Source organism: Apodemus sylvaticus, chromosome 18 (genome assembly GCF_947179515.1).
Source record: "Apodemus sylvaticus chromosome 18, mApoSyl1.1, whole genome shotgun sequence".
Lineage (NCBI taxonomy): Eukaryota > Metazoa > Chordata > Mammalia > Rodentia > Muridae > Apodemus > Apodemus sylvaticus.
The window spans coordinates 9,496,775-9,520,440 of record NC_067489.1 but is presented as its reverse complement, the minus strand read 5'-3'; the positions used below and the strand labels follow the sequence as shown (position 1 = coordinate 9,520,440).

At 46.8% G+C, this 23,666-nt stretch overlaps 2 protein-coding genes and 1 long non-coding RNA gene across 4 annotated transcripts; 2 read left to right on the top strand and 1 right to left on the bottom strand.

Moving 5' to 3' along the window:
* Window positions 1-7,332, top strand: Coprs (coordinator of PRMT5 and differentiation stimulator). The gene is made up of 4 exons (XM_052162634.1): window positions 1-119; window positions 2,660-2,726; window positions 6,228-6,443; window positions 6,924-7,332. The coding sequence occupies exons 1-4, from the start codon at window positions 51-53 to the stop codon at window positions 7,091-7,093; spliced, it is 522 nt and encodes a 173-aa protein (XP_052018594.1). The 5' UTR covers window positions 1-50; the 3' UTR covers window positions 7,094-7,332.
* LOC127668826 (uncharacterized) lies at window positions 2,748-6,203 on the top strand. The gene is made up of 4 exons (XR_007974223.1): window positions 2,748-3,201; window positions 3,527-4,083; window positions 4,364-4,688; window positions 4,736-6,203. It is a non-coding gene; the product is annotated as an uncharacterized LOC127668826 (long non-coding RNA).
* A 4,795-nt stretch (window positions 7,333-12,127) lies between the features above and the next one.
* Window positions 12,128-22,863, bottom strand: Champ1 (chromosome alignment maintaining phosphoprotein 1). 2 transcript variants are annotated; one of them, XM_052162302.1, is made up of 2 exons: window positions 22,707-22,863; window positions 12,128-15,933 (listed from the first exon to the last, which is right to left on the bottom strand). In XM_052162302.1, the coding sequence occupies exon 2, from the start codon at window positions 15,887-15,889 to the stop codon at window positions 13,508-13,510; it is 2,382 nt and encodes a 793-aa protein (XP_052018262.1). In that variant the 5' UTR covers window positions 15,890-15,933; window positions 22,707-22,863; the 3' UTR covers window positions 12,128-13,507. The 2 variants fall into 2 exon arrangements, with proteins under 2 accessions (XP_052018262.1, XP_052018261.1); XM_052162301.1 differs by having other exon boundaries at window positions 12,128-15,930; window positions 22,707-22,862.
* Window positions 22,864-23,666: the final 803 nt, after the last annotated feature.

Below are 23,666 nucleotides of genomic sequence, written 5' to 3'. Positions count from 1 at the left end.
AGCCGTCACGTGCCGGAGCGTCCCGGGCGCCTGGCTGTGGGCGGCGGGGCATGGACCCTCAGGCAGCCACCGGTCGGGGCTCGGACGAGCCGAGTTCGCAGGAGGCCCCCAGCGCGGAGGTGAGCACCCGCCACGGGATGGGGGACGTGGGCACCCGCGACCACCCTGGCTGGAAGCTGCGGGGCTCGCGCGCTGCGGAGAGGCCGCTCGCCCGGGAAACGCCGGGGCCGCGCGAGTGCGCGCAGAGCCTGGCCGGTAACGGCGGTGGGCGCGGGAACGCGCGCGGACCCGAGCCCTAGGCTGTGGCCCGCGCCGGAGGGAGAAGGACACCGGGGCTGCTCGGGAGCCCCTGCGGGAGGGAATGCAAGGAACACAGAGCCGGCCGGCTCCAGCAGCAGGGGGCCGGGTCGGGTGGGAGCAGCGAGGAAACGGATTGTTTGGACCTCTGGCCATTGATACGGATGTGCCGCTCACCTTGGACGCCAGATGTCACCCGTGCTTTTTCCCATCAAGGGGACGAAGGGTTCCCTCGTGAAACGGGGTCTCCAGAAACTTGTTTTCAAGTGCGCGCCATACAGCCCTTTCCCATGACCTGTCCTTATCGTGTCCACCTCTACCGTGAGTTTAGTGACAGCGTCCTGTTTACCCGAAGCCACGCCTGTGCCTGGCACTACGTATATCCTAATTCGGTGTATGAATGAAATGCTTACTTGAACATCAGAGATATTACTTGATGCGACGGTACCAATCGATTTGCAAAGAAAATTACTTTTGCAAAATAGAGTATTGTTGTCAGGGCGAAGCTGGAAAGAATGTTCTTGAGAGAGGGCAGGCCCGGCAAAGGCCTGGATCTGAGAAAGTGCAAGGCAATGGCCTTGGAGCTCGGGTCAGAGAGCAGGCCTTTTATAGAAAGAGGACTGCGTTCAGCAAGTTAAGGAACGGGAGAGGCGATCTGAATGGCGTTGCTGCTCTGTGATGGCAGTGGAAGGGCCGCCAGGGTTTTAAGTGGAGAGGAGATGACGCCAGGAGTGAGCAGGAGTAGGGAGATGGGCTTGAGGTCCAGCACCTTGGGGGCCAGGGGCGGACTGTGGTTATCACTGGCTATAGGAGATGAATGAGTCACTAAAGTCCAGGATAATGAATGGTAATCAGGGTAATCAGAGTGCTAAGTCCAGTTTACATGCGGGATGAAGGGGGCATGAAGGCCGGAGAGACAGCCTCATATGATGGTCTTACAGAGTTTGGCTTGGTTCTCAGCACCCACAACAGGCGTCTCAGCCCTCAGCAACTCCCACTCCAGGGGATCCTCCTGGTACCTTCACACACACAAATATACACAAATAAAATAAATATATAGGTTAAAAAAATAAAGTGGATTTAAGTCAAAGAAGTCTACCTTCTTGTAGTCTAACAGGTGGTTTGGTTCTTATTGTCAGCTTTATTTTATTGTAAAAAATTTTTTTTGAGACAGGGTCTCATGTAGCCCAGGAGCTGAGCTCACTCTGTGGCTAAGAATGATGTTGAACTTCTTATCCTCCTGCCCCTGCCTCCTACACGCTGAGATTATAGATATGGCCCACCATGCCTGGTTTTGTGAAATGTTGGGAAATCAGTGTGGGGCTTTGTGTACACCAGGCAGACACTGCCAGCTGAGCGACGTCTCTGACCCATAGTAGATGTTTTATGAACGTCCTTCATCGAGGACCTTGCCAGATCAGAACAGCCACTCCAGGGTCTAGAGGTCACACCCTAAGTGAATGACAGGGCTAAGACAGATCTGCCTGGGCATCCAAGCTCTGGACATCACCGATTCCACAGCAGGGAGAGCTTGTGTGGGGGCATAAAGTTTGGGGAACTTTGAAGTAAGGGGGCATAAAATTACCTGGCTGGCAGTGGGGGATTTAGGTATTCCCTCCGGTGTTTAGAACTCAAGCTGCTTCTCCCATGGACCACTGTGAATGGCTTTACTAAAAGGAGTTGTTAGACATAGTTAAAGAACTGAGGAGGCCAAAGTATGCAGAGAAGTTGCAGGTTCAGCAAACAACTCAATCCTGGCCAAGGAAAAAAAGAGATGAAGTTAGAGCAGTTGAAGTATATATAAACTTAGAGGAAAGGGGCTGGTGAGATGGCTCAGTCAAGAGTACTGACTGCTCTTCCAAAGGTCCTGAGTTCAAATCCCAGCAACCACATGTGACTCACAACCACTTGTAATGAGATGTGATACCCTCTTCTGGTGTGTCTGAAGATAGAGACAGTGTACTTACATATAATAATAAATACAGCTTAAAAAAAAAAACAACAAAGAGTTTACACACAGACCTGACATTACAAACTGAGACCAGGAAGCTGTCCCATCTGGCTGTGGGGTCTCTGAGCTTGGAGAAGTTCTGCTACCCAGACTTCTGAAGAGGGCCCAGGGTTGAGAGCAAAACTGGCAGCTGTCAGGTGGCCACTGTAAGAGGGCATTCCCAGTGGTCAGAATGGAGAAGCGTTGCTGGGTGGTGCCTACAGGCCCTGTTCTCTGAGGCCTTGCCGAGTCCTTGGAAGTGTGTGCAAACTCTACAGTGCGCGGGGCAGTATGGGAGGGTGGGTTTGGAGTTTCAAAGTAGTGACATGTCCCACATACCCAAGTTCCTGGTAATTATTTCTTTTTCCACAGGCTGGCTTTGCCACAGCTGACCTCTCTGGTCGAGAGACGGTGACCTCGCTGGCCGTGGATCGACTAGGCAAGTAGACACCAGCGGCTGGGGTGGCTGTTGGAAGAGATGGAGGGAAAAAGCACAGTCCCTTGCCTTGTCTGTCTTCTCGTGCGAGCTGGCCCTCTTTGCCAATGAGTTACCTTCTTTGCCCGTTGTCTCAGCAGAACTCTTGGCTCGGAAGCTTCCAGGAGGCACTGGGTGCCCATGGGTGCAACCACCCCAGTCCACTGGGTGCCCATGGGTGCAACCACCCCAGTCCACTGGGTGCCCATGGGTGCGACCACCCCAGCCCACTGGGGGCACCGGCTCGAGGCCACGAAGCATCCTGTGTAAAGCATCTGGGAAAACTCAGCTCAGATCCAGGTTGTGGTCCCTGGATAGGCCTTCTCCATCCTTAGATAAGGATCCAGGTTGTGGTCCCTGGATAGCCTTCTTCATCCTTAGATAAGGATCCAGGTTGTGGTCCCTGGATAGCCTTCTCCATCCTTAGATAAGGATCCAGGTTGTGGTCCCTGGATAGCCTTCTCCATCCTTAGATAAGGATTCAGGTTGTGGTCCCTGGATAGGCCTTCTTCATCCTTAGATAAGGATCCAGGTTGTGGTCCCTGGATAGCCTTCTCCATCCTTAGATAAGGATCCAGGTTGTGGTCCCTGGATAGCCTTCTTCATCCTTAGATAAGGATCCAGGTTGTGGTCCCTGGATAGCCTTCTTCATCCTTAGATAAGGATCCAGGTTGTGGTCCCTGGATAGGCCTTCTCCATCCTTAGATAAGGATCCAGGTTGTGGTCCCTGGATAGGCCTTTTCCATCCTTAGATAAGGATCCAGGTTGTGGTCCCTGGATAGGCCTTCTCCATCCTTAGATAAGGATCCAGGTTGTGGTCCCTGGATAGCCTTCTCCATCCTTAGATAAGGATCCAGGTTGTGGTCCCTGGATAGGCCTTCTTCATCCTTAGATAAGGATCCAGGTTGTGGTCCCTGGATAGCCTTCTCCATCCTTAGATAAGGATCCAGGTTGTGGTCCCTGGATAGCCTTCTTCATCCTTAGATAAGGATTCAGGTTGTGGTCCCTGGATAGGCCTTCTTCATCCTTAGATAAGGATCCAGGTTGTGGTCCCTGGATAGGCCTTCTTCATCCTTAGATAAGGATCCAGGTTGTGGTCCCTGGATAGCCTTCTTCATCCTTAGATAAGGATCCAGGTTGTGGTCCCTGGATAGCCTTCTCCATCCTTAGATAAGGATCCAGGTTGTGGTCCCTGGATAGCCTTCTTCATCCTTAGATAAGGATCCAGGTTGTGGTCCCTGGATAGGCCTTCTTCATCCTTAGATAAGGATCCAGGTTGTGGTCCCTGGATAGCCTTCTCCATCCTTAGATAAGGATCCAGGTTGTGGTCCCTGGATAGGCCTTCTCCATCCTTAGATAAGGATCCAGGTTATGGTCCCTGGATAGGCCTTCTTCATCCTTAGATAAGGATCCAGGTTGTGGTCCCTGGATAGGCCTTCTTCATCCTTAGATAAGGATCCAGGTTGTGGTCCCTGGATAGCCTTCTCCATCCTTAGATAAGGATCCAGGTTGTGGTCCCTGGATAGCCTTCTTCATCCTTAGATAAGGATCCAGGTTGTGGTCCCTGGATAGGCCTTCTTCATCCTTAGATAAGGATCCAGGTTGTGGTCCCTGGATAGCCTTCTTCATCCTTAGATAAGGATCCAGGTTGTGGTCCCTGGATAGGCCTTCTTCATCCTTAGATAAGGATCCAGGTTGTGGTCCCTGGATAGCCTTCTCCATCCTTAGATAAGGATCCAGGTTGTGGTCCCTGGATAGGCCTTCTTCATCCTTAGATAAGGATCCAGGTTGTGGTCCCTGGATAGCCTTCTCCATCCTTAGATAAGGATCCAGGTTGTGGTCCCTGGATAGCCTTCTCCATCCTTAGATAAGGATCCAGGTTGTGGTCCCTGGATAGGCCTTCTCCATCCTTAGATAAGGATCCAGGTTATGGTCCCTGGATAGGCCTTCTTCATCCTTAGATAAGGATCCAGGTTGTGGTCCCTGGATAGGCCTTCTCCATCCTTAGATAAGGATCCAGGTTGTGGTCCCTGGATAGGCCTTCTTCATCCTTAGATAAGCCTTTATCTTTAAAATGGTACCTCCTAGGGTTAAGTGAGAAGGTCTGTAATGAAGGCTACTAGCCACTGTAGCTCTGTTATGTCCTGTTCTATCCTGGAAGAAGGTTGTACTGGAGAGTGCTGGTCTATCCAGTCTGAGCACAGGATGGGTATGATCAGAGCAGGCGCTAAGTGCTTCCTTCTCTTCCCTAAATAAACTCACGACAATCTGATGACTATTTCAGCAATGAGAAACTTAAGGTACACAGTAAAGTCTTAAAATGCAACAAAAGATATAGACTTGCATTTATTATTCACTCTATTAAAGCATATGAACTGGTTCATTCAGCTCTGTGACAGTATGTACAAACTGACACTGCTCCGTCTAGGTTTTCATGGCCCCAAAAGGAAGTTCTGTACCTGGAACTCCCTAACTTTGGAGCCCCTAACTACAGATAGCTTCCCTAGGGCACCCCTAATGATTTACCTGTTATCGACATGCAAGTGTGAATTCACAGTAAATGAAGTTTTACAACACAAGGGCTCCTATGTCCCAGCTTCCTTCAACTCAGCACAGATCCAGGGTTCATTCTTGTAGCAGCCCGAGTCAGCACCCATCACACACGAGACAGAGCATGTCCACCATCTGCATTCTGTGGATCATTCATCCACTGAAGACATTTGGTGACTGAATGGTTGCCTCAGTGAACACTGTTTTGTTTGAAGCGTTTTTTTAGTTTTCTTGTGTGTGCTGTTTTAAACAGAGCTGCCAGGGTGTGTAGCATCCATGTTACCAAGGAACCTGTAACTTCAGAGCCAGCTCAGAGCAGATCTGACCTGAGGCAGTCTGTCTCCAGATTCTGTGCTCTGCACCGATGGCTGTGTAGCTGCTATGACAGTCTCGACACCATGGCTGCTCTCAGGACACTCGCTTCCTTTCCTCAGACCTGGTATCACCACAGAGCCCGTGGTTTGGAGGTCCGCTGTCCTTCTTGCCTTTGTTACATTACTGTGTGGCTTCCCTGAATTGAGGAGGAAGAACATGGGGACTAGACAGGCCCTGTTTTGTTTTCCTTTGTGCACTTGCATCTAACAAGCTACGGAAGGAAAAGTGGCGCGCAGGCTTGTGTAACAGCCATAGGCTCTGCCAGAGGCCTTGGGTTCCTTGTAAACTACCCAAAGATGACCCCAGTATAAGTCAGCATCCTCTGTACTGAGCGGCCTTGTTTAAGACAAATATCTTGGAAAAAACAATCAACTTCATTTCGAAAATATAAACTAGATGCTCCAGGAAGTACTCAAATAATAAAAGAACTATGTCTGTAGATTTTTACTGCTTCCTTAGGAAAGGGCTATCAGACAGTTTCTAACCATATGAGCGGACCTCCAGTTTATCAGTTTTGTAAACATGTCTGTCTGTTCATAGCCAGTGGCGCTCAGTGCATCCCTACTGACATCCCTACCCATGCCGAGGGCCCAAGTTGTGAAGAGGAAGGCTTTGCAGTGGAGAAGGAAGCGGATGGGGAGTTGTATACCTGGGAGCTGCCCGAGGGTCCGCCCTGCATGCCCGTGGAACAGGCTGCCGGTCTTTTTAATGAGGACTGGGACTTGGAGCTGAAAGCGGACCAGGGGAATCCTTACGGTAGGTAGGGAGCGTCTGGGTGAGCCTGGGCAGCTCAGGCCCTGCACCCTGGTCCTAAAGGCAGATGGTGTGGAAGTCGGATGGTGTTCCAGTGCTCCACTGACCCAGGACCGGAATCTCTGCTGCTTTTCTATATTAAAAACAAATACACTGAATCCACAACATGCTGATTTGCTTTAGCAAGAAAATTCTCCTAAAGTGTATGGGCTGAACGGCTGCAGCCAGAGTACTCTGCTGTCTATCCCTCCGTATTCCCTTATGGGTTGTTCAAAGTGACTTGTGTACATTTCCTCAGGAAAGGGTGTGTGTGTGTGTGTGGTGTGTGTGTGTGGTGTGTGTGTGTGGTGTGTGCACGCGCGTGCGTGCTCAAGCATATGTGTGTCTACTATTAAAATAATTGCAAGATTGTTCCGTAGACTTTTTTTCTTGTGCAGTCCAGTTTGACTTTCCCTCCTGAATCTCTTTTGAAACTGTCTGCAGATGCTGATGACATCCAGGGGAGCATTTCCCAAGAGATTAAACCCTGGGTGTGCTGTGCACCGCAAGGAGACATGATCTATGACCCCAGTTGGCACCATCCACCTCCACTGATACCACATTACTCGAAGATGGTCTTCGAAACAGGACAGTTTGATGATGCTGAAGACTAAAAGTGCCACTTTCTGCAGTGGGGGAGTTTCTGTGTCCTCCAGATCAGGAGTTGTTTCCTGTGTTTTAAGTGAGATACTCTTTCCAAGGCATCGTTCCCAGTGACGCCTCTGTGGGCAACAGACAGGCATTAACTGGGGCATGTTGTTGTTGTTGTTGTTGTTAATGGACTCTGGAGTGTGTTGGAATTTTCGTCTGTGTCAGAGTTGTGTTCTTTATAAATAAAGTTAGGGAAAAATAACCTAGTGTACTCTGTCTACGTTTCTTCCCTTTAATTATGTACTTCTGTTCCAGGCCTTGCTCCTTCACTTAAAGTCCTTGAATTCCATTTTAAGGATGGAAATACGTACGAGACTGAACTACTCTCAAAGAGAAAAGGCACCGAGGCTTTGCTTCTGCTTATCTTGCATGTTTTAGCAGCGATTGTAACCCAGGGGTCACTGGTGACAGTGTGCCTTATTTTTATCACCTCTAAAGGAAAGGCTAAACATTTGCTTAGCTTACAAGGAAGGAAAATAAATAACATTTTAAGCCAGCAATTATATAATCCTTTTTTAAAAAATAAAGATAGGTTTATTTATTTATTTATTTGTTTATTTATTTATTTATTTATTTATTTGCTGTCTTCAGACACACCAGAAGAGGGCATCAGATCCCATTACAGATGGCTGCGAGACACTATGTTGTTGTGGTCAATATCTTAACTCCTCTCTTTGTCAAAGAAGAAAAATACAAATCCCTGGGCTGGAGATGGCTCAGCGTTCAGAGCACCACTGTTCTTGCATAGGACCCAGTTTGGGAATCCTAGCTTCCATCTGGTGGCTCACCACCATGTGTAACTAATCCTAGGGGAATCTGATGCCCTCCATGGATACCAAGTACAAATGCTGTACACAGACTTACATGCAGGCTTGTACACATAATCTAAAAAAAAAAAAAATCACAGTATTTGAGATATAGTATAAGACAAATGTGATAATACAAATTTACTAAGTCTATAGATGGTTAAATTCAAATTATATTTATGACAAGCTGAAGACTTTTTAGTTATATGGCTAACAAACTTTGCAAGCCTTAAAATTTTAAGTTTTGCATACAAAACAATAACTTGGTTCCTTTCTCTTAGTCCCAAGCAGTCTGAGCGAATCCTTTTGGTGTCTGAATTCCCGTCAGTGCTGAAGAGTAATAATTCTCCAAGTAATTTTACATGACTTACGATGAATATGTATCTGCTTATGTAGGTATGTGCACACGTGCACATGGGTGCCTGAGCATATGTGTGGAGACCAGAGGTCAACATCAGGTGTCTTCTGGTCATCTTTCAGGATATAGCTCTGGATTACTTCTCCAGTACCATGCCTGGCATGATGATAATGGACTAACCCTCTGAAACTGCAAGCAGGTGCCCAATTAAATGCTTTCTGTATAAGAGTTGCCTTGGTTATGGTGCCTCCTCACCATAGAACACGGACTAAGACAAGATCCTTGACGGAAGCCAGTCAGGAGCCACCCAACCTTGGGACGTTCAGCCTCCCAAACCTGGAAGCATTAAATGCTTCAAGCAGTAGAGAAAAAGGTTGCCCCTTGTCTCTGGTTTACTACATGTTCCTCATTTCCACTTGACCTCATCATAAAGACCATAGTGTGTCTTTAACTACCCATATTCTCTAATATGGATGTTTTCTCTACTATATTGGGGGCGGAGTTCTAGCAAGGAAACAGTCCTTGGAAAACTAGAAGGACCTTCAAGGAAGAGACTCGGTCTGCTTACACTTTCCTTCACAGTCTCCAGGACTGACACATGGTTGAGCCACACAGCACACTCCAGATGCAGCGGCTCAGGCAGTGCCCATGTCCCAGACACCCTGCACTTATCCACTACTCAGCTGTGTCTTAGTGACAGTTTATGTTTTAAATTTTTTAAAAGATGAATTTATATGAGTACACTGTCACTGTCTTCAGAACACAGGGCATCGGATCCCATTACAGATGGTTGTAAGCCACCATGTGGTTGCTGGGAATTGAACTCAGGACCTCTGGAAGAGCAGTCAATGCTCTTAACCGCTGAGCCATCTCTCTGGCCCAGGGGAGAGTTTTTTCCTCCCTCTGCCCTCATCTTCCTCTGTCCACAGCCCTGGCTGCAGTTCAGAATATATTTAACCATCATTTGATGCCAAACAAGTTCCATTTTGGTCATTTAGAACACTGTCATTTAATCTAGAAACATCCAGAACGCTTCACTTCACTAGTGATTTCTAACTTGATTCCACAGTAATAGAGTTATCAACATTCAGTCCTTGGAGGTTTTAATTCATTCTAAGGCCCAGACTGTTTTCATCATGCCCATGAATAATTGAGATGTGCCCACCCTGCAGCTCGTGAGTTTTGCAGAAATAAGACACACAGATCCCTAAAGAGAAGTCCAGACCTTGTATATGGCATTGGCATTGAGAAGTCTCTTGTTTGAGAGGTCAGTTTTTCAACTGTTGTTTTTTTTTTATTCATCAGCTTTTGCTTTATATATTTTTAATATACAGATAAACACTTAGGACCCTTCCAGTTGCCACTAAGTTCACCCCTTGTTCATTAATAACATGCATTGCTGTTGTACCTCCTTCCCCAATCCAGGGTTAAGGGTGTGGCTCAGTTGGTAGAGTGCTTGCTTACCATGCCCAAGGCCCTGGGTTCAGTCCCCAACACCACGTAAACTGCGCATGGCAGTGCATCCCGCTGTCTCAGCATTCAAGAGGCAGACTGGAGAGTTCAAACTCATCCTTGGCTACATATCAAGTTCGAGGTCAGTGTAGGCTACATGAGACCTGCCTCCAAAGGCAGCAACTATCAGAAACAGCCCACCTAAGTACTTGAGTGTTTTTTCTCTTAAATGTGTCTTTGTGTGGTTTTTTTTTTCCTTTTTTTTTTTTTTTTTGGATTTTGTTTTTTTTCCAGACAGGGTTTCTTTGGTAAGCTCTGGCAGCTCACCTATCTTGAGCTCCTAGTCTGCCTGTCTGCTGAGCGGCCCACAGCTCTGCCAATAGTGTGAGAGAGATCCGGGATCTATTGGGACTGCTTCTAGATTATTCCTACCCCTGAGGAAGCCTGGGGTCTGGTCAACAAATGTAAGTGGCCTGTGTACCCAAGGGTCAGACAAACCCAGGATTAATAAAAGATGTAGCTCTATGCTACTTAAAAAAACACACACAAGAAAGCCGGGCAGTGGTGGAGCACGCCTGTAATCCCAGCACTCTGGGAGGCAGAGGCAGGCGGACTTCTGAGTTCGAGGCCAGCCTAGTCTACAGAGTGAGTTCCAGGACAGCCAAAAAACTAAAACAAAACAAAACAAAAAGTATACGTGAACAGGTAACCGCCACAATGGAAATTTTTATTTTAGATCTGGTGTTGGAGGACCCAAATGAAATTGGGTGCAGTAAAGAAACAAAAGCTGCCCCGTGGGAGGGAGGGGAAAAGTTTATTCCAAAATGCCAAGGCTCACTCCCAGGAAATTGAGGAGGAAAAGCTACCAGGAAGATTTTCAGGGTTAAAAAGGACGGGGAGGATGGGGCTTTGTGGACTGGGGTGGGGCTGGTGAGCAGCAAGTGAGGGAGCTTAAAAGCTAGCCTGGAGCTTCACAATAGGCACCAAGGTCACCTGTTAATGGAAGGGCACAAGAGGGAATGGGGCCTTTGTCTAAAAGCCAGGCCTTGGGAAAAGAACTTTCTTAGGGGAAGAGACCCTGTTAGGATGCTTTTTCAGAAATTTGTTAGTATCTAAGGATGCCATAGACTCGACCCCACAGATGTAAATACCACTGTTCACTCCCTGTTGTAGTCCAGGAAAATACTACATTGAGACTCATTACAACTAGTCTTTTTTTTGTTTGTTTGTTTGTTTGCTTTTGTTTTTTGAGACAGAGTTTCTCTGTGTAATCCCGGCTGTCCTGGAACTCACTCTGTAGACCAGGCTGGCCTCGAACTCAGAAATCTGCCTGCTTCTGCCTCCCAAGTGCTGGGATTAAAAGCATGCACCACCACTGCCCAGCACTAGTCTTACAGACGAAGAAAACAGAGATACATTAAGCCAGGTCATATTATTAAGTGGCTACAGTACAGGAAGCAAAGTCATTCCATCAAATTAGTTGTTCTTCATACAACAAGGTCTAAAACCAGAGTGGACAGGGCAAGAACAACGGCTTAAATTTCACACTTTAAAACAGAACAGGGTGAAGGCTTTGAACCCAAAGAGCTAAATCTATGTCTCAAACCTAGCTGTGCAGTAACAGATTGGCCACCTGCTGAAACCAAACCACCTTTATCCTGACTTACAGAACTAAGGGAAACCATGGCTTAGAATGTACTGCTCAACACACAAGAACGAGTCTCTTAAGATGACATTTGGGGGCTGGAGAGATGGCTCAGAGGTTAAGAGCACTGACTGCTCTTCCAAAGGTCCCGAGTTCAATTCCCAGCAACCACATGGTGGCTCACAACCATCTGTAAAGAGATCTGATGTCCTCTTCTGGTGTGTCTGAAGACAGTTGCAGTTTACTCGTATATACATAAAAATAAATAAATTAAAAAAAAATAGATGACATTTGGATATAATCCACTGGAAATTCCCAATTAATTGTGCTGACTTGAGTGGACAGACAAGCAGGCATTGGTGAAGCACACTGATATGCCTGAGGCACTTCCAGGAGTGGATTGTGAAGGCTCTGCTCTGGACAACGTTTCAGCCTCTAGAGTAAAAACTGTGTACACACTGGGAAGTGGTGGCACACTTGGGCAAGGTGGGTCACTGGTAGTGTGCCTGCGAGGGGGCATATCTTGGCCCTGGACCTTCCCCATTCCTCCTTTCTTCTGGATACCTTGAGGGGAGCAGAGTTCCCCTGCCACACCCTTCCGCCTTGCCACAAGCCTACAAGCCATCGAAACCTATAAAGCCAAGAGCCAAAATAGACCTTTATTCTAAACCACCTTCCATAGGCATCGTAAGCCTGATTATAATGCAATTATAAAAAGAAAGTGCACATGAAGATGTTAACATGAAAGCCTTTTTAATTTGGTTGATACATATTTAACAAAATATGTCAGAATAATCTACCAAGAGATACAAGGTATTTACAATGGCAAAATCATGTGAAACAAAAGCAAACTTTTCCAAACAGGAATGCTTTTTGAGGCAGGACTTCACTGCTGCCATATTGAGCTTGAGTGAATCACCTTCAACTCGGCTCCCAAGCAGCCAAATCTGCGCCGACGGCTGCCACACCGGCACGGTTTCCTTCCCACTGTGAATCTGGAAGACTTCAGCACCTGCTCATTACTCAGGTCTTGAGCCCAACAGAAAGTACCTAAGGCCCAGAGGAGGAGGTACAAACACGAACACGTTTGGCAATTAAGGATGTGTTGATGTGGGCTGGCAGGGAAGTGAAGGGCAAGCCCCACAAGGAAGACTTCATCACAAAGAACCACAGGCAAGCGGTGTCCTTAACCACCTGGTCTCCTCAGCCTGCAGAAAATACCGAACCTGCTTTAAAAACCCACTCAGTTGTCCTATCAACAGAAAACCAGCGGCACTAAGACTCCAACTCTCTTCAACAGCATTCTCAACCTTCCTAGTGTTGTGACCCTTCCATGCAGTTCCTCATGTGAGGGTGACCCCCTAACAATAAAACCATTGTCATTGCTGCTTCGTAGCTAACTCTGCTATCATCATAATGGAAATATCTGTGCTTTCTGTGAAAGGGTCATTCCACCCACAGGTTGAGAACTGCTGCTTTATAACAAACATTAATGAACATTGAGAAAGTATTAAAGATTTACAAATGAAATTTACATGAAAAAATAAAATATTAGACATGGCTCAAAAGTACATTTAACAAAATTTTTCTCAAATTTACTTTTCATGCTCAATTCTCATATATTCCATTTTTTTAAAAAGGTACTGGGGATAAAACTCTGGAACTGATAAGTATGCAAAACATGCTAGGTGAGGCTCTACCACTGAGCCCTCATCTAATAATTTCTATGTTCTGAAATCAGTTACTTACACACACACACACACACACACACACACACACACAGAGGGGAGGACAAAGGCTCTGATCAGGCTTAAACTTGCTTGTTTAGTACATGGCTTGCCTACTTTCCCCGACTCCTTGTATTATGACTAAAATAAACTTAAGGAAAATGAGTTATATCCATCTGGAACCTATAACAGAAAAATAATGACTTATGAAATAGCCAGCCACATAAACAAGAGATCATATGAAAAAATAACCGAGTACTACTTCTTTGTAACACTATTTAGACAAACAGGATACACTCACTACACACAGACTACTGATCCGGTTAGGCTACTCAACAACCTAGGAGTTTGGCAAGCAACACTGCAGAACAAGGGTCACCATCTGAAAGTCAAATCTGCGGCTCCTCCAGTGGCGACTCAAGAGCTTCCATCAGCTTCTTATTCACCTCTTCATTATGCCGGCTCTGACAGTGAGTTAAATGCTTCTTAAAGCCTCTTGGGAAATTTGATTCAAAATTACAGCGTGGACATTTAAGTAAACTCTGCCCATGGGCTGCTACATGATTTTTAAGGAGAGACTCCAAAAGAAATGCTTTTCCACAGATTGTGCACTTGTACGGGCTGTGGACATTGTGCTTATTAACCAAATGGTGCAAGACAGCGCCTTTTTTCATGGCTCGACAGCAACAGATTTTGCAGTAATATTTCCCTTTTCCACGCTTCATGTACTTTGCGATCTCCTCCTCAGAGATGAAGGCCTCCTTCTCCTCGGTGAACTGAAGCACATTTTTGGCCTGCTCTGCACTACCAATCTCCATCTTGTTCTCTTTGCTAAAATCAATAGATTCCACATCCACCTGTTCCTGATCACTGCTTGACTCCTGGCCCTTCATGTCCAAGCTGTCTAAATCTGTTCTGATGTATTCACTGCTACTGAGCTCAGCATCCGAGTTCTCCTGGCTGTCCTTCTTGAGCTTCTTTGAAGGAGATAAAGCATCTTCTAACAGTTTCTTGGGTGTGGCCAGAAGCCCTTCCTGAACCAGACTATCACATGCTGCATCGTCCGAAGCTTCAACTTCCTCCCTGAGCTCAGGGGCCTTCTGGGTGTCTGAGAACACAGCGGGTTTGGGAAGCTCAGGTAAAAGCACATGCTTTCGGGACTCTGGGAAAAGCGCACGTTTCCGTGGCTCAGGAGAAGCAGGAAGGACTGCTTTGGTGGGCGACTTCCTAGGCTCAGCATCCACAGACAGGACAGGTTTCCATATGTCTGAGGCTGCCTTCGGTGACTCAGATGAGCCAGAGGCAGCATGTTTCCTCGGCTCAGAGAAGACGCTCGGTTTCTGAGACTCCATAATGAAGGAAGACTTCCAGAGATCAGAACCACCACAAGAACTTTTCTGGGGCTCAGGGAAATCAAGTGAAGCAGGAGAAGTTTTCCGCTGCTCAGGAGAAAGCTTCCAAAGGTCTGGTGACCCTGAAGGCTTCCTGAGCTCTGGAGAACCTGCTGGACTTCGGATCTCTGGGGAAAGTGGTGGGCCTGGTCTGCGGAGCTCAGGAGACACAGGGGGCACTGCCTTCCAATGCTCAGGCGACAAGGGAAGGGCTGTCTTTCGGAGTTCAGGTGGACCAGACTTCCACGACTCTGGAGATGTGGGTGGCGTTTTCCAGGAACCAGATGAGACTGAAGACTTCCACGATGCAGTAGACATAGATGGAGCAGGTTTCCAAGGCCCAGGAGACACAGAAGGTATTGGCTTCCAAGGTCCAGGAGACATAGGTGGAACAGGTTTAGAGGACTTCCATGGTCCTGATGTTGCTGAAGGACTGGACTTCCAAGGCCTAGGAGAACCAGGAGGCCCTGGCTTCCAGGAACCTGGTGAGACTGCTGGGGTTGGTCTCCGTGGCTCTGAAGTGATGCCAGGGAATGGCTTCCAGAGTTCAGGAGCCTCTGATGGGGATGGCTTCCTTGGTTCAGGTGAGGCAGTCCTCGATGGCTTCCGAGACTCTGGAGATGCAGTGAGGGATGGTCCCCAGGGTTCAGGGGAAGTGGCCAGAACTGGTGACTCTGGAGACAAGGCTGAAGGGGGTGCCCCTGTGTCTGCAAAGGGAGAGTGCTTTGGGGGTTTGGAGCTGACAAGAGCAGACTTTACTGACTCAGGAGAAGAGACCGGCTCAGGTTTCTCCAGCTCAGGAAGCTCACAGGGTGGGTCTAGACACTCAGGGGAAGAAACACAAGCAGTTTTTGAGGCCTCAGCAGGAAGACAAGGGGCTTGTGGCTCGGGTGAAATAACAGGACCAGAGCTCTGAGGCTCCAGAATTGGAGGAACAGATGCTTGTGACTCTGGAGACAAACTAGGGCTAGTTTTCTGTGTTTCTATGGTGAGGGTTGGAGTGGGCCTCACTTCTGCTGGGTCAAAGACTGTATTCTGATGTTCAGGAAGGGAAGGGGTTTCTGTAGACTCCGTCTCTTTGCTCGGCTGCTCTTTTGGCTGGTCAGTCCACTTGTCTGAGGCGGCGTGTTTGGCTGTGATGTGGTGGTACACGTTGGAGTACAGCTTGCTGGTGAAGAAGCACTTATGGCAGTGGAAGAGCTTTGCAGTCTTCTGGTAGAAGATGAGCTTGCCCAGTCCTCCAGCATCCATGTCATCACAGAATTCAGGATGGATGGTGCCCATGTGGATCTGCACATTCTCATAATCCGTGCCTCTGAAACTGCAGTGCCCACACTCCAGGCTTACTGCTGGTTTCCGCAATTCCTGACACACTTCCATCTTCTGTCACACCGCAGGACTGCGCTTGAAAGACTTCAACACTGCTGCAGCAGAGAAACAAGTTATTTCCAAAGGACTCTGTGCTGAACACTATACTGTACTTGCATAGTTGTGAGTCTAGAATGCATAACTAAAAATGTCTACAAGATTTCAAAGAAAAGGGAGATTGCCTTGTGGCTGAGTCGCAGCACGCTGAGCTTTATACAGGTCATCTCACTTAAGCCTACCACTGTGGCCTAAGCACATCCTCACTTCTGCATGCAGGCATGGCTGCACTGTCAGAAACACGGACTGACTCTCTAGCCCAGGGTTAGGACTATCAGTTTCTCCAACTACATACTGTAGCTTTACACTTAGATCCTAAAACCCACAATCAACAAGCTGCCCACACACAGAGCTGACACATATCTAGGTGACTTAAATCTAGGAAGAAACTTTAGATCCTTTCCAGGAAAGTATTAAGTCTATATGGAGAGATTGTTGTAACATGATCCTGGCTTTATTTTCTGTCAACTTCTGGAATATTTTAACCACCCGAATAGAGAAGCTGTCAGAAAGGTCTCTGAGTAAGATCCTACAGAGCTCTTCAGGGTGTCTCAGCACAGGCATCAGACAGAGAGCAGACATCCTAGAGGCTGGAGTTTTTAGCCAGTTTTGTCACTGTACTACTGTTACGGAGGAACTGTGCCAGCTGTCAACAAGCAGAGATTTTAGCCACATGGCTCTCACTAACCCTATGCCCACATGCTTAAGAACCCATGGGACATTTTTAGAGAGAGAAAGCATAGAACTCCCCTCTACTTTTTTGTATAAAAGAATATTTCTGTAGAGAATATTTCTAGTAGATTATTATTTGGTTCAAAGGCTGTTTGAACTTTAAAATACACCAATAGTACAGGTGAGAAAGAATTCACCAACTCCTCAAAACTGAGTAAAATCAAAACCCCTTGCTATATGGGAAGAATCTCACTACTTCCATTTAATGGTCTTTCCAGGCTCTTGTCAGGTAGCACTGGTTACCCTGGTACTGACTATGTAGCCCAAGTTGGCCTGAAAACTCGGGACGACCTCCAGCTCAGCCTCATGAATTCTGGGATCACTGGAGTACAGCACCTCACCCAGATTTACTGTGTCCTTCTTTCGTGAGAAAGACTGACCAATATCCTTACTAGCCTTTTGTCTGTTTAAAAATTAGGCATTGGTTCATTTTCTATGTCCACCTTTCTTACTTGTAAACTTCGATACTTACATTTATCAAACTTTGAAATTAGCCTGTATCTAAAGTATTTTCCAGTTTATTATTTATCTCATTAATTTTACAGTATCTAACCACAAATGGTTTTTATAAAACACAAACTGGTTTACACACAAAATGTAAAATTTAAGACTCAGAATCCAGGTTTCTAAGTGAGCTGTGTGGGCCAGGGTCTCATCACGTAGCCGGTTTGGAAGCCCTGCTTCCCAAGCCCTCCCACAGGCTAGGATTGCAACACGGCATCGCGTGGCTCCCGCACGCTCTCTTGTCCCGCTACTGTTTCATCATTTAGTGCACTCATCTAATGTTGGCCGCGTCATGCTTCCTAATACTTTCATCCTTCAGTTTGTTTTTCATTTCATTTTAAAGTTTTAAAGTTTTTAAAACTTATTTTAAAAATGTCATAGATGTCGGGCAGTGTTGGCGCACGCCTGTAATCCCAGCACTTGGGAGGCAGAGGCAGGCAGGTTTCTGAGTTCAAGGCCAGCCTGGTCTACAGAGTGAGTTCCAGGACAGCCAGGGCTACACAGAGAAACCCTGTCTCAAAAAGAACCAAATCCAAAAAAACCAAAAGAAAAAAAATCATAGATATGGACTGAATTTACATGATCCCATGTTCCCCACCAAATTCCTGACTTTTTCTTTAATTATTACTCCCCCCACACACATCAACCTGTTGAGCTCATTTAGTGCCCCTTGTATGTATGTTTTTAGGGCTAGCCACTCCATAGTGGATAACCAAGTGTGTGTGTGTGTGGGGGAGGGGGGTTATCCCCAGGAAAGCTGATTCTCTCTCAGCAGCCTAACTGCCGGGAACTCTTCATCTGGGAGTTGGGCTTCTGAGATTTCCCGGTCCTCGCTGTAGCTTAGCGCTGTGAGTGAATGCAGGGCCTTGACCATGCCTGTAGATGCTCAGCCCTAAGCCCATCCTTAGCAACACTGAACTGCATCTTTAATCTACCTTTAGAAGGGCAGAGAGACCTAGCCTTTTACCCCAAATCAGCAGTTTCAAGCCCTGATTAGACAACACCTTTCTTTGCTTAATACGCAGGGCTGCATGCACTATTTACTAAGCTTTATTTTTATCCTGAACTCTGGTTTTCCAGTATGTCTCTCCCTGTCTCTCACCACTTCCATTACCCACTCTGGCATGACAGCTCCTCAGCACAGGAACCAGTGACTGATGAAACTGTAACCATCACACAGTGAACTCAGCCATATTGCAAAGTCTCTCATCATTAAAGGTAGTGATATATGCCCACAGGCTGGCAGGCTGGCAATTCAGGAAGCTAAGGGCAAGAGATTCAACTTGAACCTAAGAGTGAGTGTTGAGGCTAGCCTAGGAAACACAGTGAGTCTGTGTCTCTAAAAATAAATCTGATTTCCCATAAACAATATTCTACCACTTAGAGAAGCACCAGCCGCTGCTGAGCACCCGCGCACGCTCTATGATAGAGGCAATGGTGTAAGCATGTTCATATGCTGTCCACGCCCTCAGTGAGCAGCTCAGATTGCAGCAGCTAAAAACCACAGCATCGCCCTATTTCAAAAACAGTGAACATAAGAATTTAGTGACATTTTTAATTTTCTTCTTCTTTTTTAAGATTTATTTTATATGAGTACACTGTAGCCGTCTTCAGACACACCAGAAGAGGGCATCGCACCATGTGGTTGCTAGGAATTGAACTCAGGACCTCTGGAAGAACAGTCAGTACTCTTAACCACTGAGTCATCTCCCCAGTCCAACATTTTAAATTTTCATAAGTCCTATTTCAAGATATCATTACTAGCATTGCTGGTTTTGTTTTCTTCACGCAGAGTCTCACTTTGCACCCCTGAGTGTGCTGGAGTTTGTGATGTAGACCAGGCTGGCCTTCAACTCATGGGAATCTCCCTTCTTCTGGTTCTCAAGTGCTGGAACTGAAGAAAGGTGTTTTTCCCTCTGTATAGTCCGTTTTGTCACCTAACAGTTATCATTTAGAGGGGTCACCCTAGAGCACAGGCAGCCCTTCCTTTCAGTTCCCTCAAACCTAGTCAGATGCATAGTTGCATCCTAGTCACCCCAGACATCTCAGCTCCCATAGAGCCAGGTTCACCCCTGTAACCTTTCCTGTGCCTGTCAGTGTGTGCTCAGAAAGTACTTGATCAGTCCTAATATTGCTCTGTGAAGACTCAAACTTTATAACTAAAGGAGACCTGTGTGCTCATGTCAAGACATCAAGAGCTTGAAGGAGGATCAGAAGTTCAAGGTCATTCATCATCAGCTACATACTGTGTTCCAGGCTTGGGGAATAGAAATCAAAAATAAAGCATCAACAACTCCAACAAGCTGAGAAAACTCAACCCTAACATTAAATGGTCTGACCAACACCAGGCAAACAAGCAGAGCCTGGCAAAGGACAGAAGCAGATGTCGCAGAGGAAAGCCAGCACAACCAGCTGAGGAACCTCACCAAGCATCTGCAATCCACAAGTCAACTGCACAAAGCTACGGCAGTCCTATAGTCTCCAGCTCTAGATAAGAGTGATTTGCTGGGAGTGTAGGCTGCGACCGAGATGGAAGAGAATAAATGAAAAACAAACCAACCCGCAGGTAGATTTTCCCACCTCATCCTGTCAAGGGAGGATTGGACTACAGGTATGTACCACTATGTCAGGGAATCCATTATAGTGAACTTACTATTAAACTCAGTTTTAAAAAAATGTTTTGTTTTGAGATAGGTTTCTCTGTGTAGCTCCTATATATCCTGGAACTCACTCTGTACACCAGGCTGGCCTTGAACTCAGAGATCTGCCTGGCTCTGGCTCTCAAAGCATATGCCATCACCACCCAGTGATAAAAATACCTTTTTTGTTTTTTGTTTTTTTGGAGACCGGGTTTACTCTATATAGCCCTGGCTGTCCTGGAACTCACTCTATAGACCAGGCTGGTCTTGAACTCAGAAATCTGCCTGCCTCTGCCTCCCAGAGTGCTGGGATTACAGGTGTGTACCACCGCCCAGCTGGTAAAAATACTTTTAAGAATCTTTGCAAAAGGTGTAGTTTAATGGAATTGCACTTGCCTATCATGGGTAAGGCCAAAGGCCTGATTCAATTATTAGCAACAGAAAGAATAAAGGAGGCAGGGTATCCTAGCAAGCTATGAAAATATGTAAAACAAGTCATGTTGACAAGCAGTACTAAAAAATTATCACATGAATATAAACATGTCACAAAGGAAAAATTATGGATAATATAGAAAAGTCTTACTTCTTAGATTTATTTATGTGTATGAGTATTTTGATCACATTTATGTCCGTACACAGTGTGTGCCTGGTGCTCATGGAGGTCAGAAGAGGACAGAGGATTCCTTGAACAGAGGCTACAGACTATTGTGAGCCACCAGGTAGGTGGAGAAAAATCAAACCTGGGTTCTCTGCAAAACCCAAAAGGTCTCTTAGTGGCTAAGCCAGCTCTCCAGCCCCAAAACATTTTATAAAATGCTTTATCATGAATTGGAACAATCATGGATCCCACACCGAGAAGTTAGCGATCAATACAGACCGGAAGGACTGAGAGCCCAATCTCTTTGTTTTACAGTGGAGAAAAAATGCTCAGAGAGTAACTCTTCTTTTTAAATCTTGTAAGCAGTTTTGAGTTTTTCCTTTGTAATTAAAAAATTGTTTTTATCCAGTGCACTCTGACCACTTCCCACTCCCCTCACTCTTCCCAGATCCTTCCCACCAACCCAACTCCATGCCTTTCTTGAGAGAAAGTAACTAACTCTTCAAGGTTTTGACTCTGAATCTTTGCTGAACAGTATGCCTAGACTCCAGTCTGGATACAAGCACTTCTAACACTAACTGTACTCTGGTCACCCGCTGGCACTCTCCAGGGCAGGGATGCACTCTGGCATCTACGCCTCTTCCACCCACTTTCTTCCTGGAGACCTAATCCTAGTTAGTGACAGTTTTGTTTTGTTTCCTGATACAGGGTCTCTCTACGAAGCTCTTGATGCCCTGGAACTCATCATGTAGACCAGGCTGGCCTCCAACTCACAGAAAACCACTTTCAAGCCTGCCTCCTGAGTCACCATACCTGGCCTTGATAGTCTCTTAAAAATACACTTTGATATACATGTTTTATATAAAAAATCCAACAGTGGACATCAAAGGGAGGAGAGGCTCTTAGCCCTGAGAAGGCCGGAGAGTAACTCTTCTTTTTAGATTTTGTAAGCATACCCGATGCCCCAGTATAGAGGAATGCCAGGACAGGGAAGGGAGAATGGGTGGGTTGGTGAGCAGGGGAAACCAGGAAAGGGGATAACATTTGAAATGTAAATAAAGAAAATATCTAATAAAAGAAAAAAAAATCCAACATAGAACACCTGTAAGCTCAGAGGATATGCAAGCTCCACTGGCGGCCGGCTTGGCACACCTGGGATCCTGGAGGCTGGCCTGAGGAACTGTCTGCAGCACACTGGTTTATAGGCATCTGTGGGGCATTTTCTTGATTTATAATTGATGTAGGAAGTACAGCCCACTGTAGCAGGTTACTGTCCTTAGGTTTGTAGGCCTTTGCTGTATAAGAAAGGGAACTGGAATTGTGAAGCTGGGAGCAAGCCCGCACACAGCTTTACTCTGTGTTTTCAGCTTGAGTTCCTGCCCTTGATTCCCTCAACAATGGACTGTAAAATAAATTAATCCTTTCCTCCCCAAAGGTATTTTTGATCACAGCAACAGAAAGCAGCCTAGGACGCTGCATCTATTAGTCTACGTACATACTAGTAAGACCGTTCCTTATGAATAGCCTTATTTTCTTTTTAAAAAGATTATACATTTGTGACTGGTTGTTTAAAAAAAAAAAAACAAACACCACTACAAAGCACGTTTCTACACGTTTTCCAATTCCATTAACAATTTGCGTTAGTGAGATAATTTGTAACAAGTGGTACTGTTTTGTCCCCGAGTGCTGGGCTGGATCCCAAGGCCTCACACTCTTGCTAAGCAAGGGTTCACTATCCAGCTGTAATGCCAGCCTAACTTAGAAGTCCACAGTTTACAGGACAGGCAGAGTGCATTATTACTTGTGTGCCATTAGGGTCCTCAGAGTAACTTACTGCCCTGAGTTCCCGGCGTTCTTGACAAGCACGGTCCGTACACCCGAGGGTAGAACTTCTGGGTACCGAGCGATCTTTACATGTGAGCGGACCCTTACACTCCACAGCAAAGTGCTAAGCGCTGGCCTTTTCTAGGGAAACAGCCTGCTAGGTGCAGCCGTCCGAAAGGGTCCCTGGACAAGGCTAACCGCGTCTATGGTCCACGTCGGGGGACCTTCTGCCCCAGCTCGCAGGTCTTTGGGGCCTCAGGACAGCAACCCCAAAGCAAATTCCAGCTCGATGTTGCCGCCTCCCATCCTGTGCGCTGCCACAAGACGCCGACAGAAGCAAGAAAAAAACAAGGCCGGCCTCGGAGGCGGAGAGCTGGAAGAAGCTCCGGTGCGCTCCGGCCTCCAGGCCCCGCCGAGCGCACCACGGCGCCCGCCCGCCCGCACCACGGCGCCCGCCCAACCCTGCAGTCCGTACCGAGGCGCCCGCCGGCTCCTCACCCTCCGGCGAGGTGTCCTGGAGTAAAGAGGAGGAAACGCCCACAGGAAACGCTGGGCCGGCTTCACGATCTCGGGAATGGCGGCCGGACGCAAGACTAGCCGGGAAGTATCGCGCGCCCGCACCGGAAGTGCCGTCGCGTGCCTCCGGGTCGCCCCCTCCCCCGGCCCCTTAGGTTCCCGGCTGGGCTGGGCTGGGCGTCAGACTCTTTGATTCCCCCTTTTCAGTTTGTTTGGATTGTTGTTTGTTTGTTTTTTTTTTTGTCGTTTGATTTGTTCCTTCTTAATAAGGACGCATTCATTAGCATACTGTCTACACTAGAAATAAGAGAAATACAAGCTTTTAGAAGACAGTAAACAGGTTTCACATCTCCGAACTCAAACGCTAGAAATTGGCTTCAATTACAATTGAAATGTGTTTGCCTATAGTTTTCGTGTTAGTCTGTCTGCTTTGAAGGATTGCCGAAACCTACTTTACTTTATACACCTATGTAATTTCTTAAGCCTTTGCCGTTGTTTTGTTTGCCTTTTTGTTGATGTTGGTGGCAGTGGTTTGGTTCCTTGCATTTTGGTTTTGTATGTTGATAGAAATGAATCCAGGGCTGCTTTCTTTAAGCAGCCCATGCTGTCTGACACATCAAACATTAGTGACTTTGTGGTTTTGTTTTGTTTTGAAGACAGTCTCCCTTTGTAGCCCTGCAATTCTCCTGACTCTGCCTCCTCTCAAGTTCTGGGCTCAGAGGCACAAGCCACCACAAGCAACCCTAACCCACTTTTGAGAATCCATGACTTTGCACCAACTGTACCAACAGTCACTATCCAAGGGTCGGCACACTTCTTGGTCCTCTTCACCATTACCTTCAGCTGTGGTTCTCCACGTTTGGAGTCAACTCTTGTCCACCATGGGGTTGGGAGGTCCTGGAGAAGCTAGAGGTAGAGT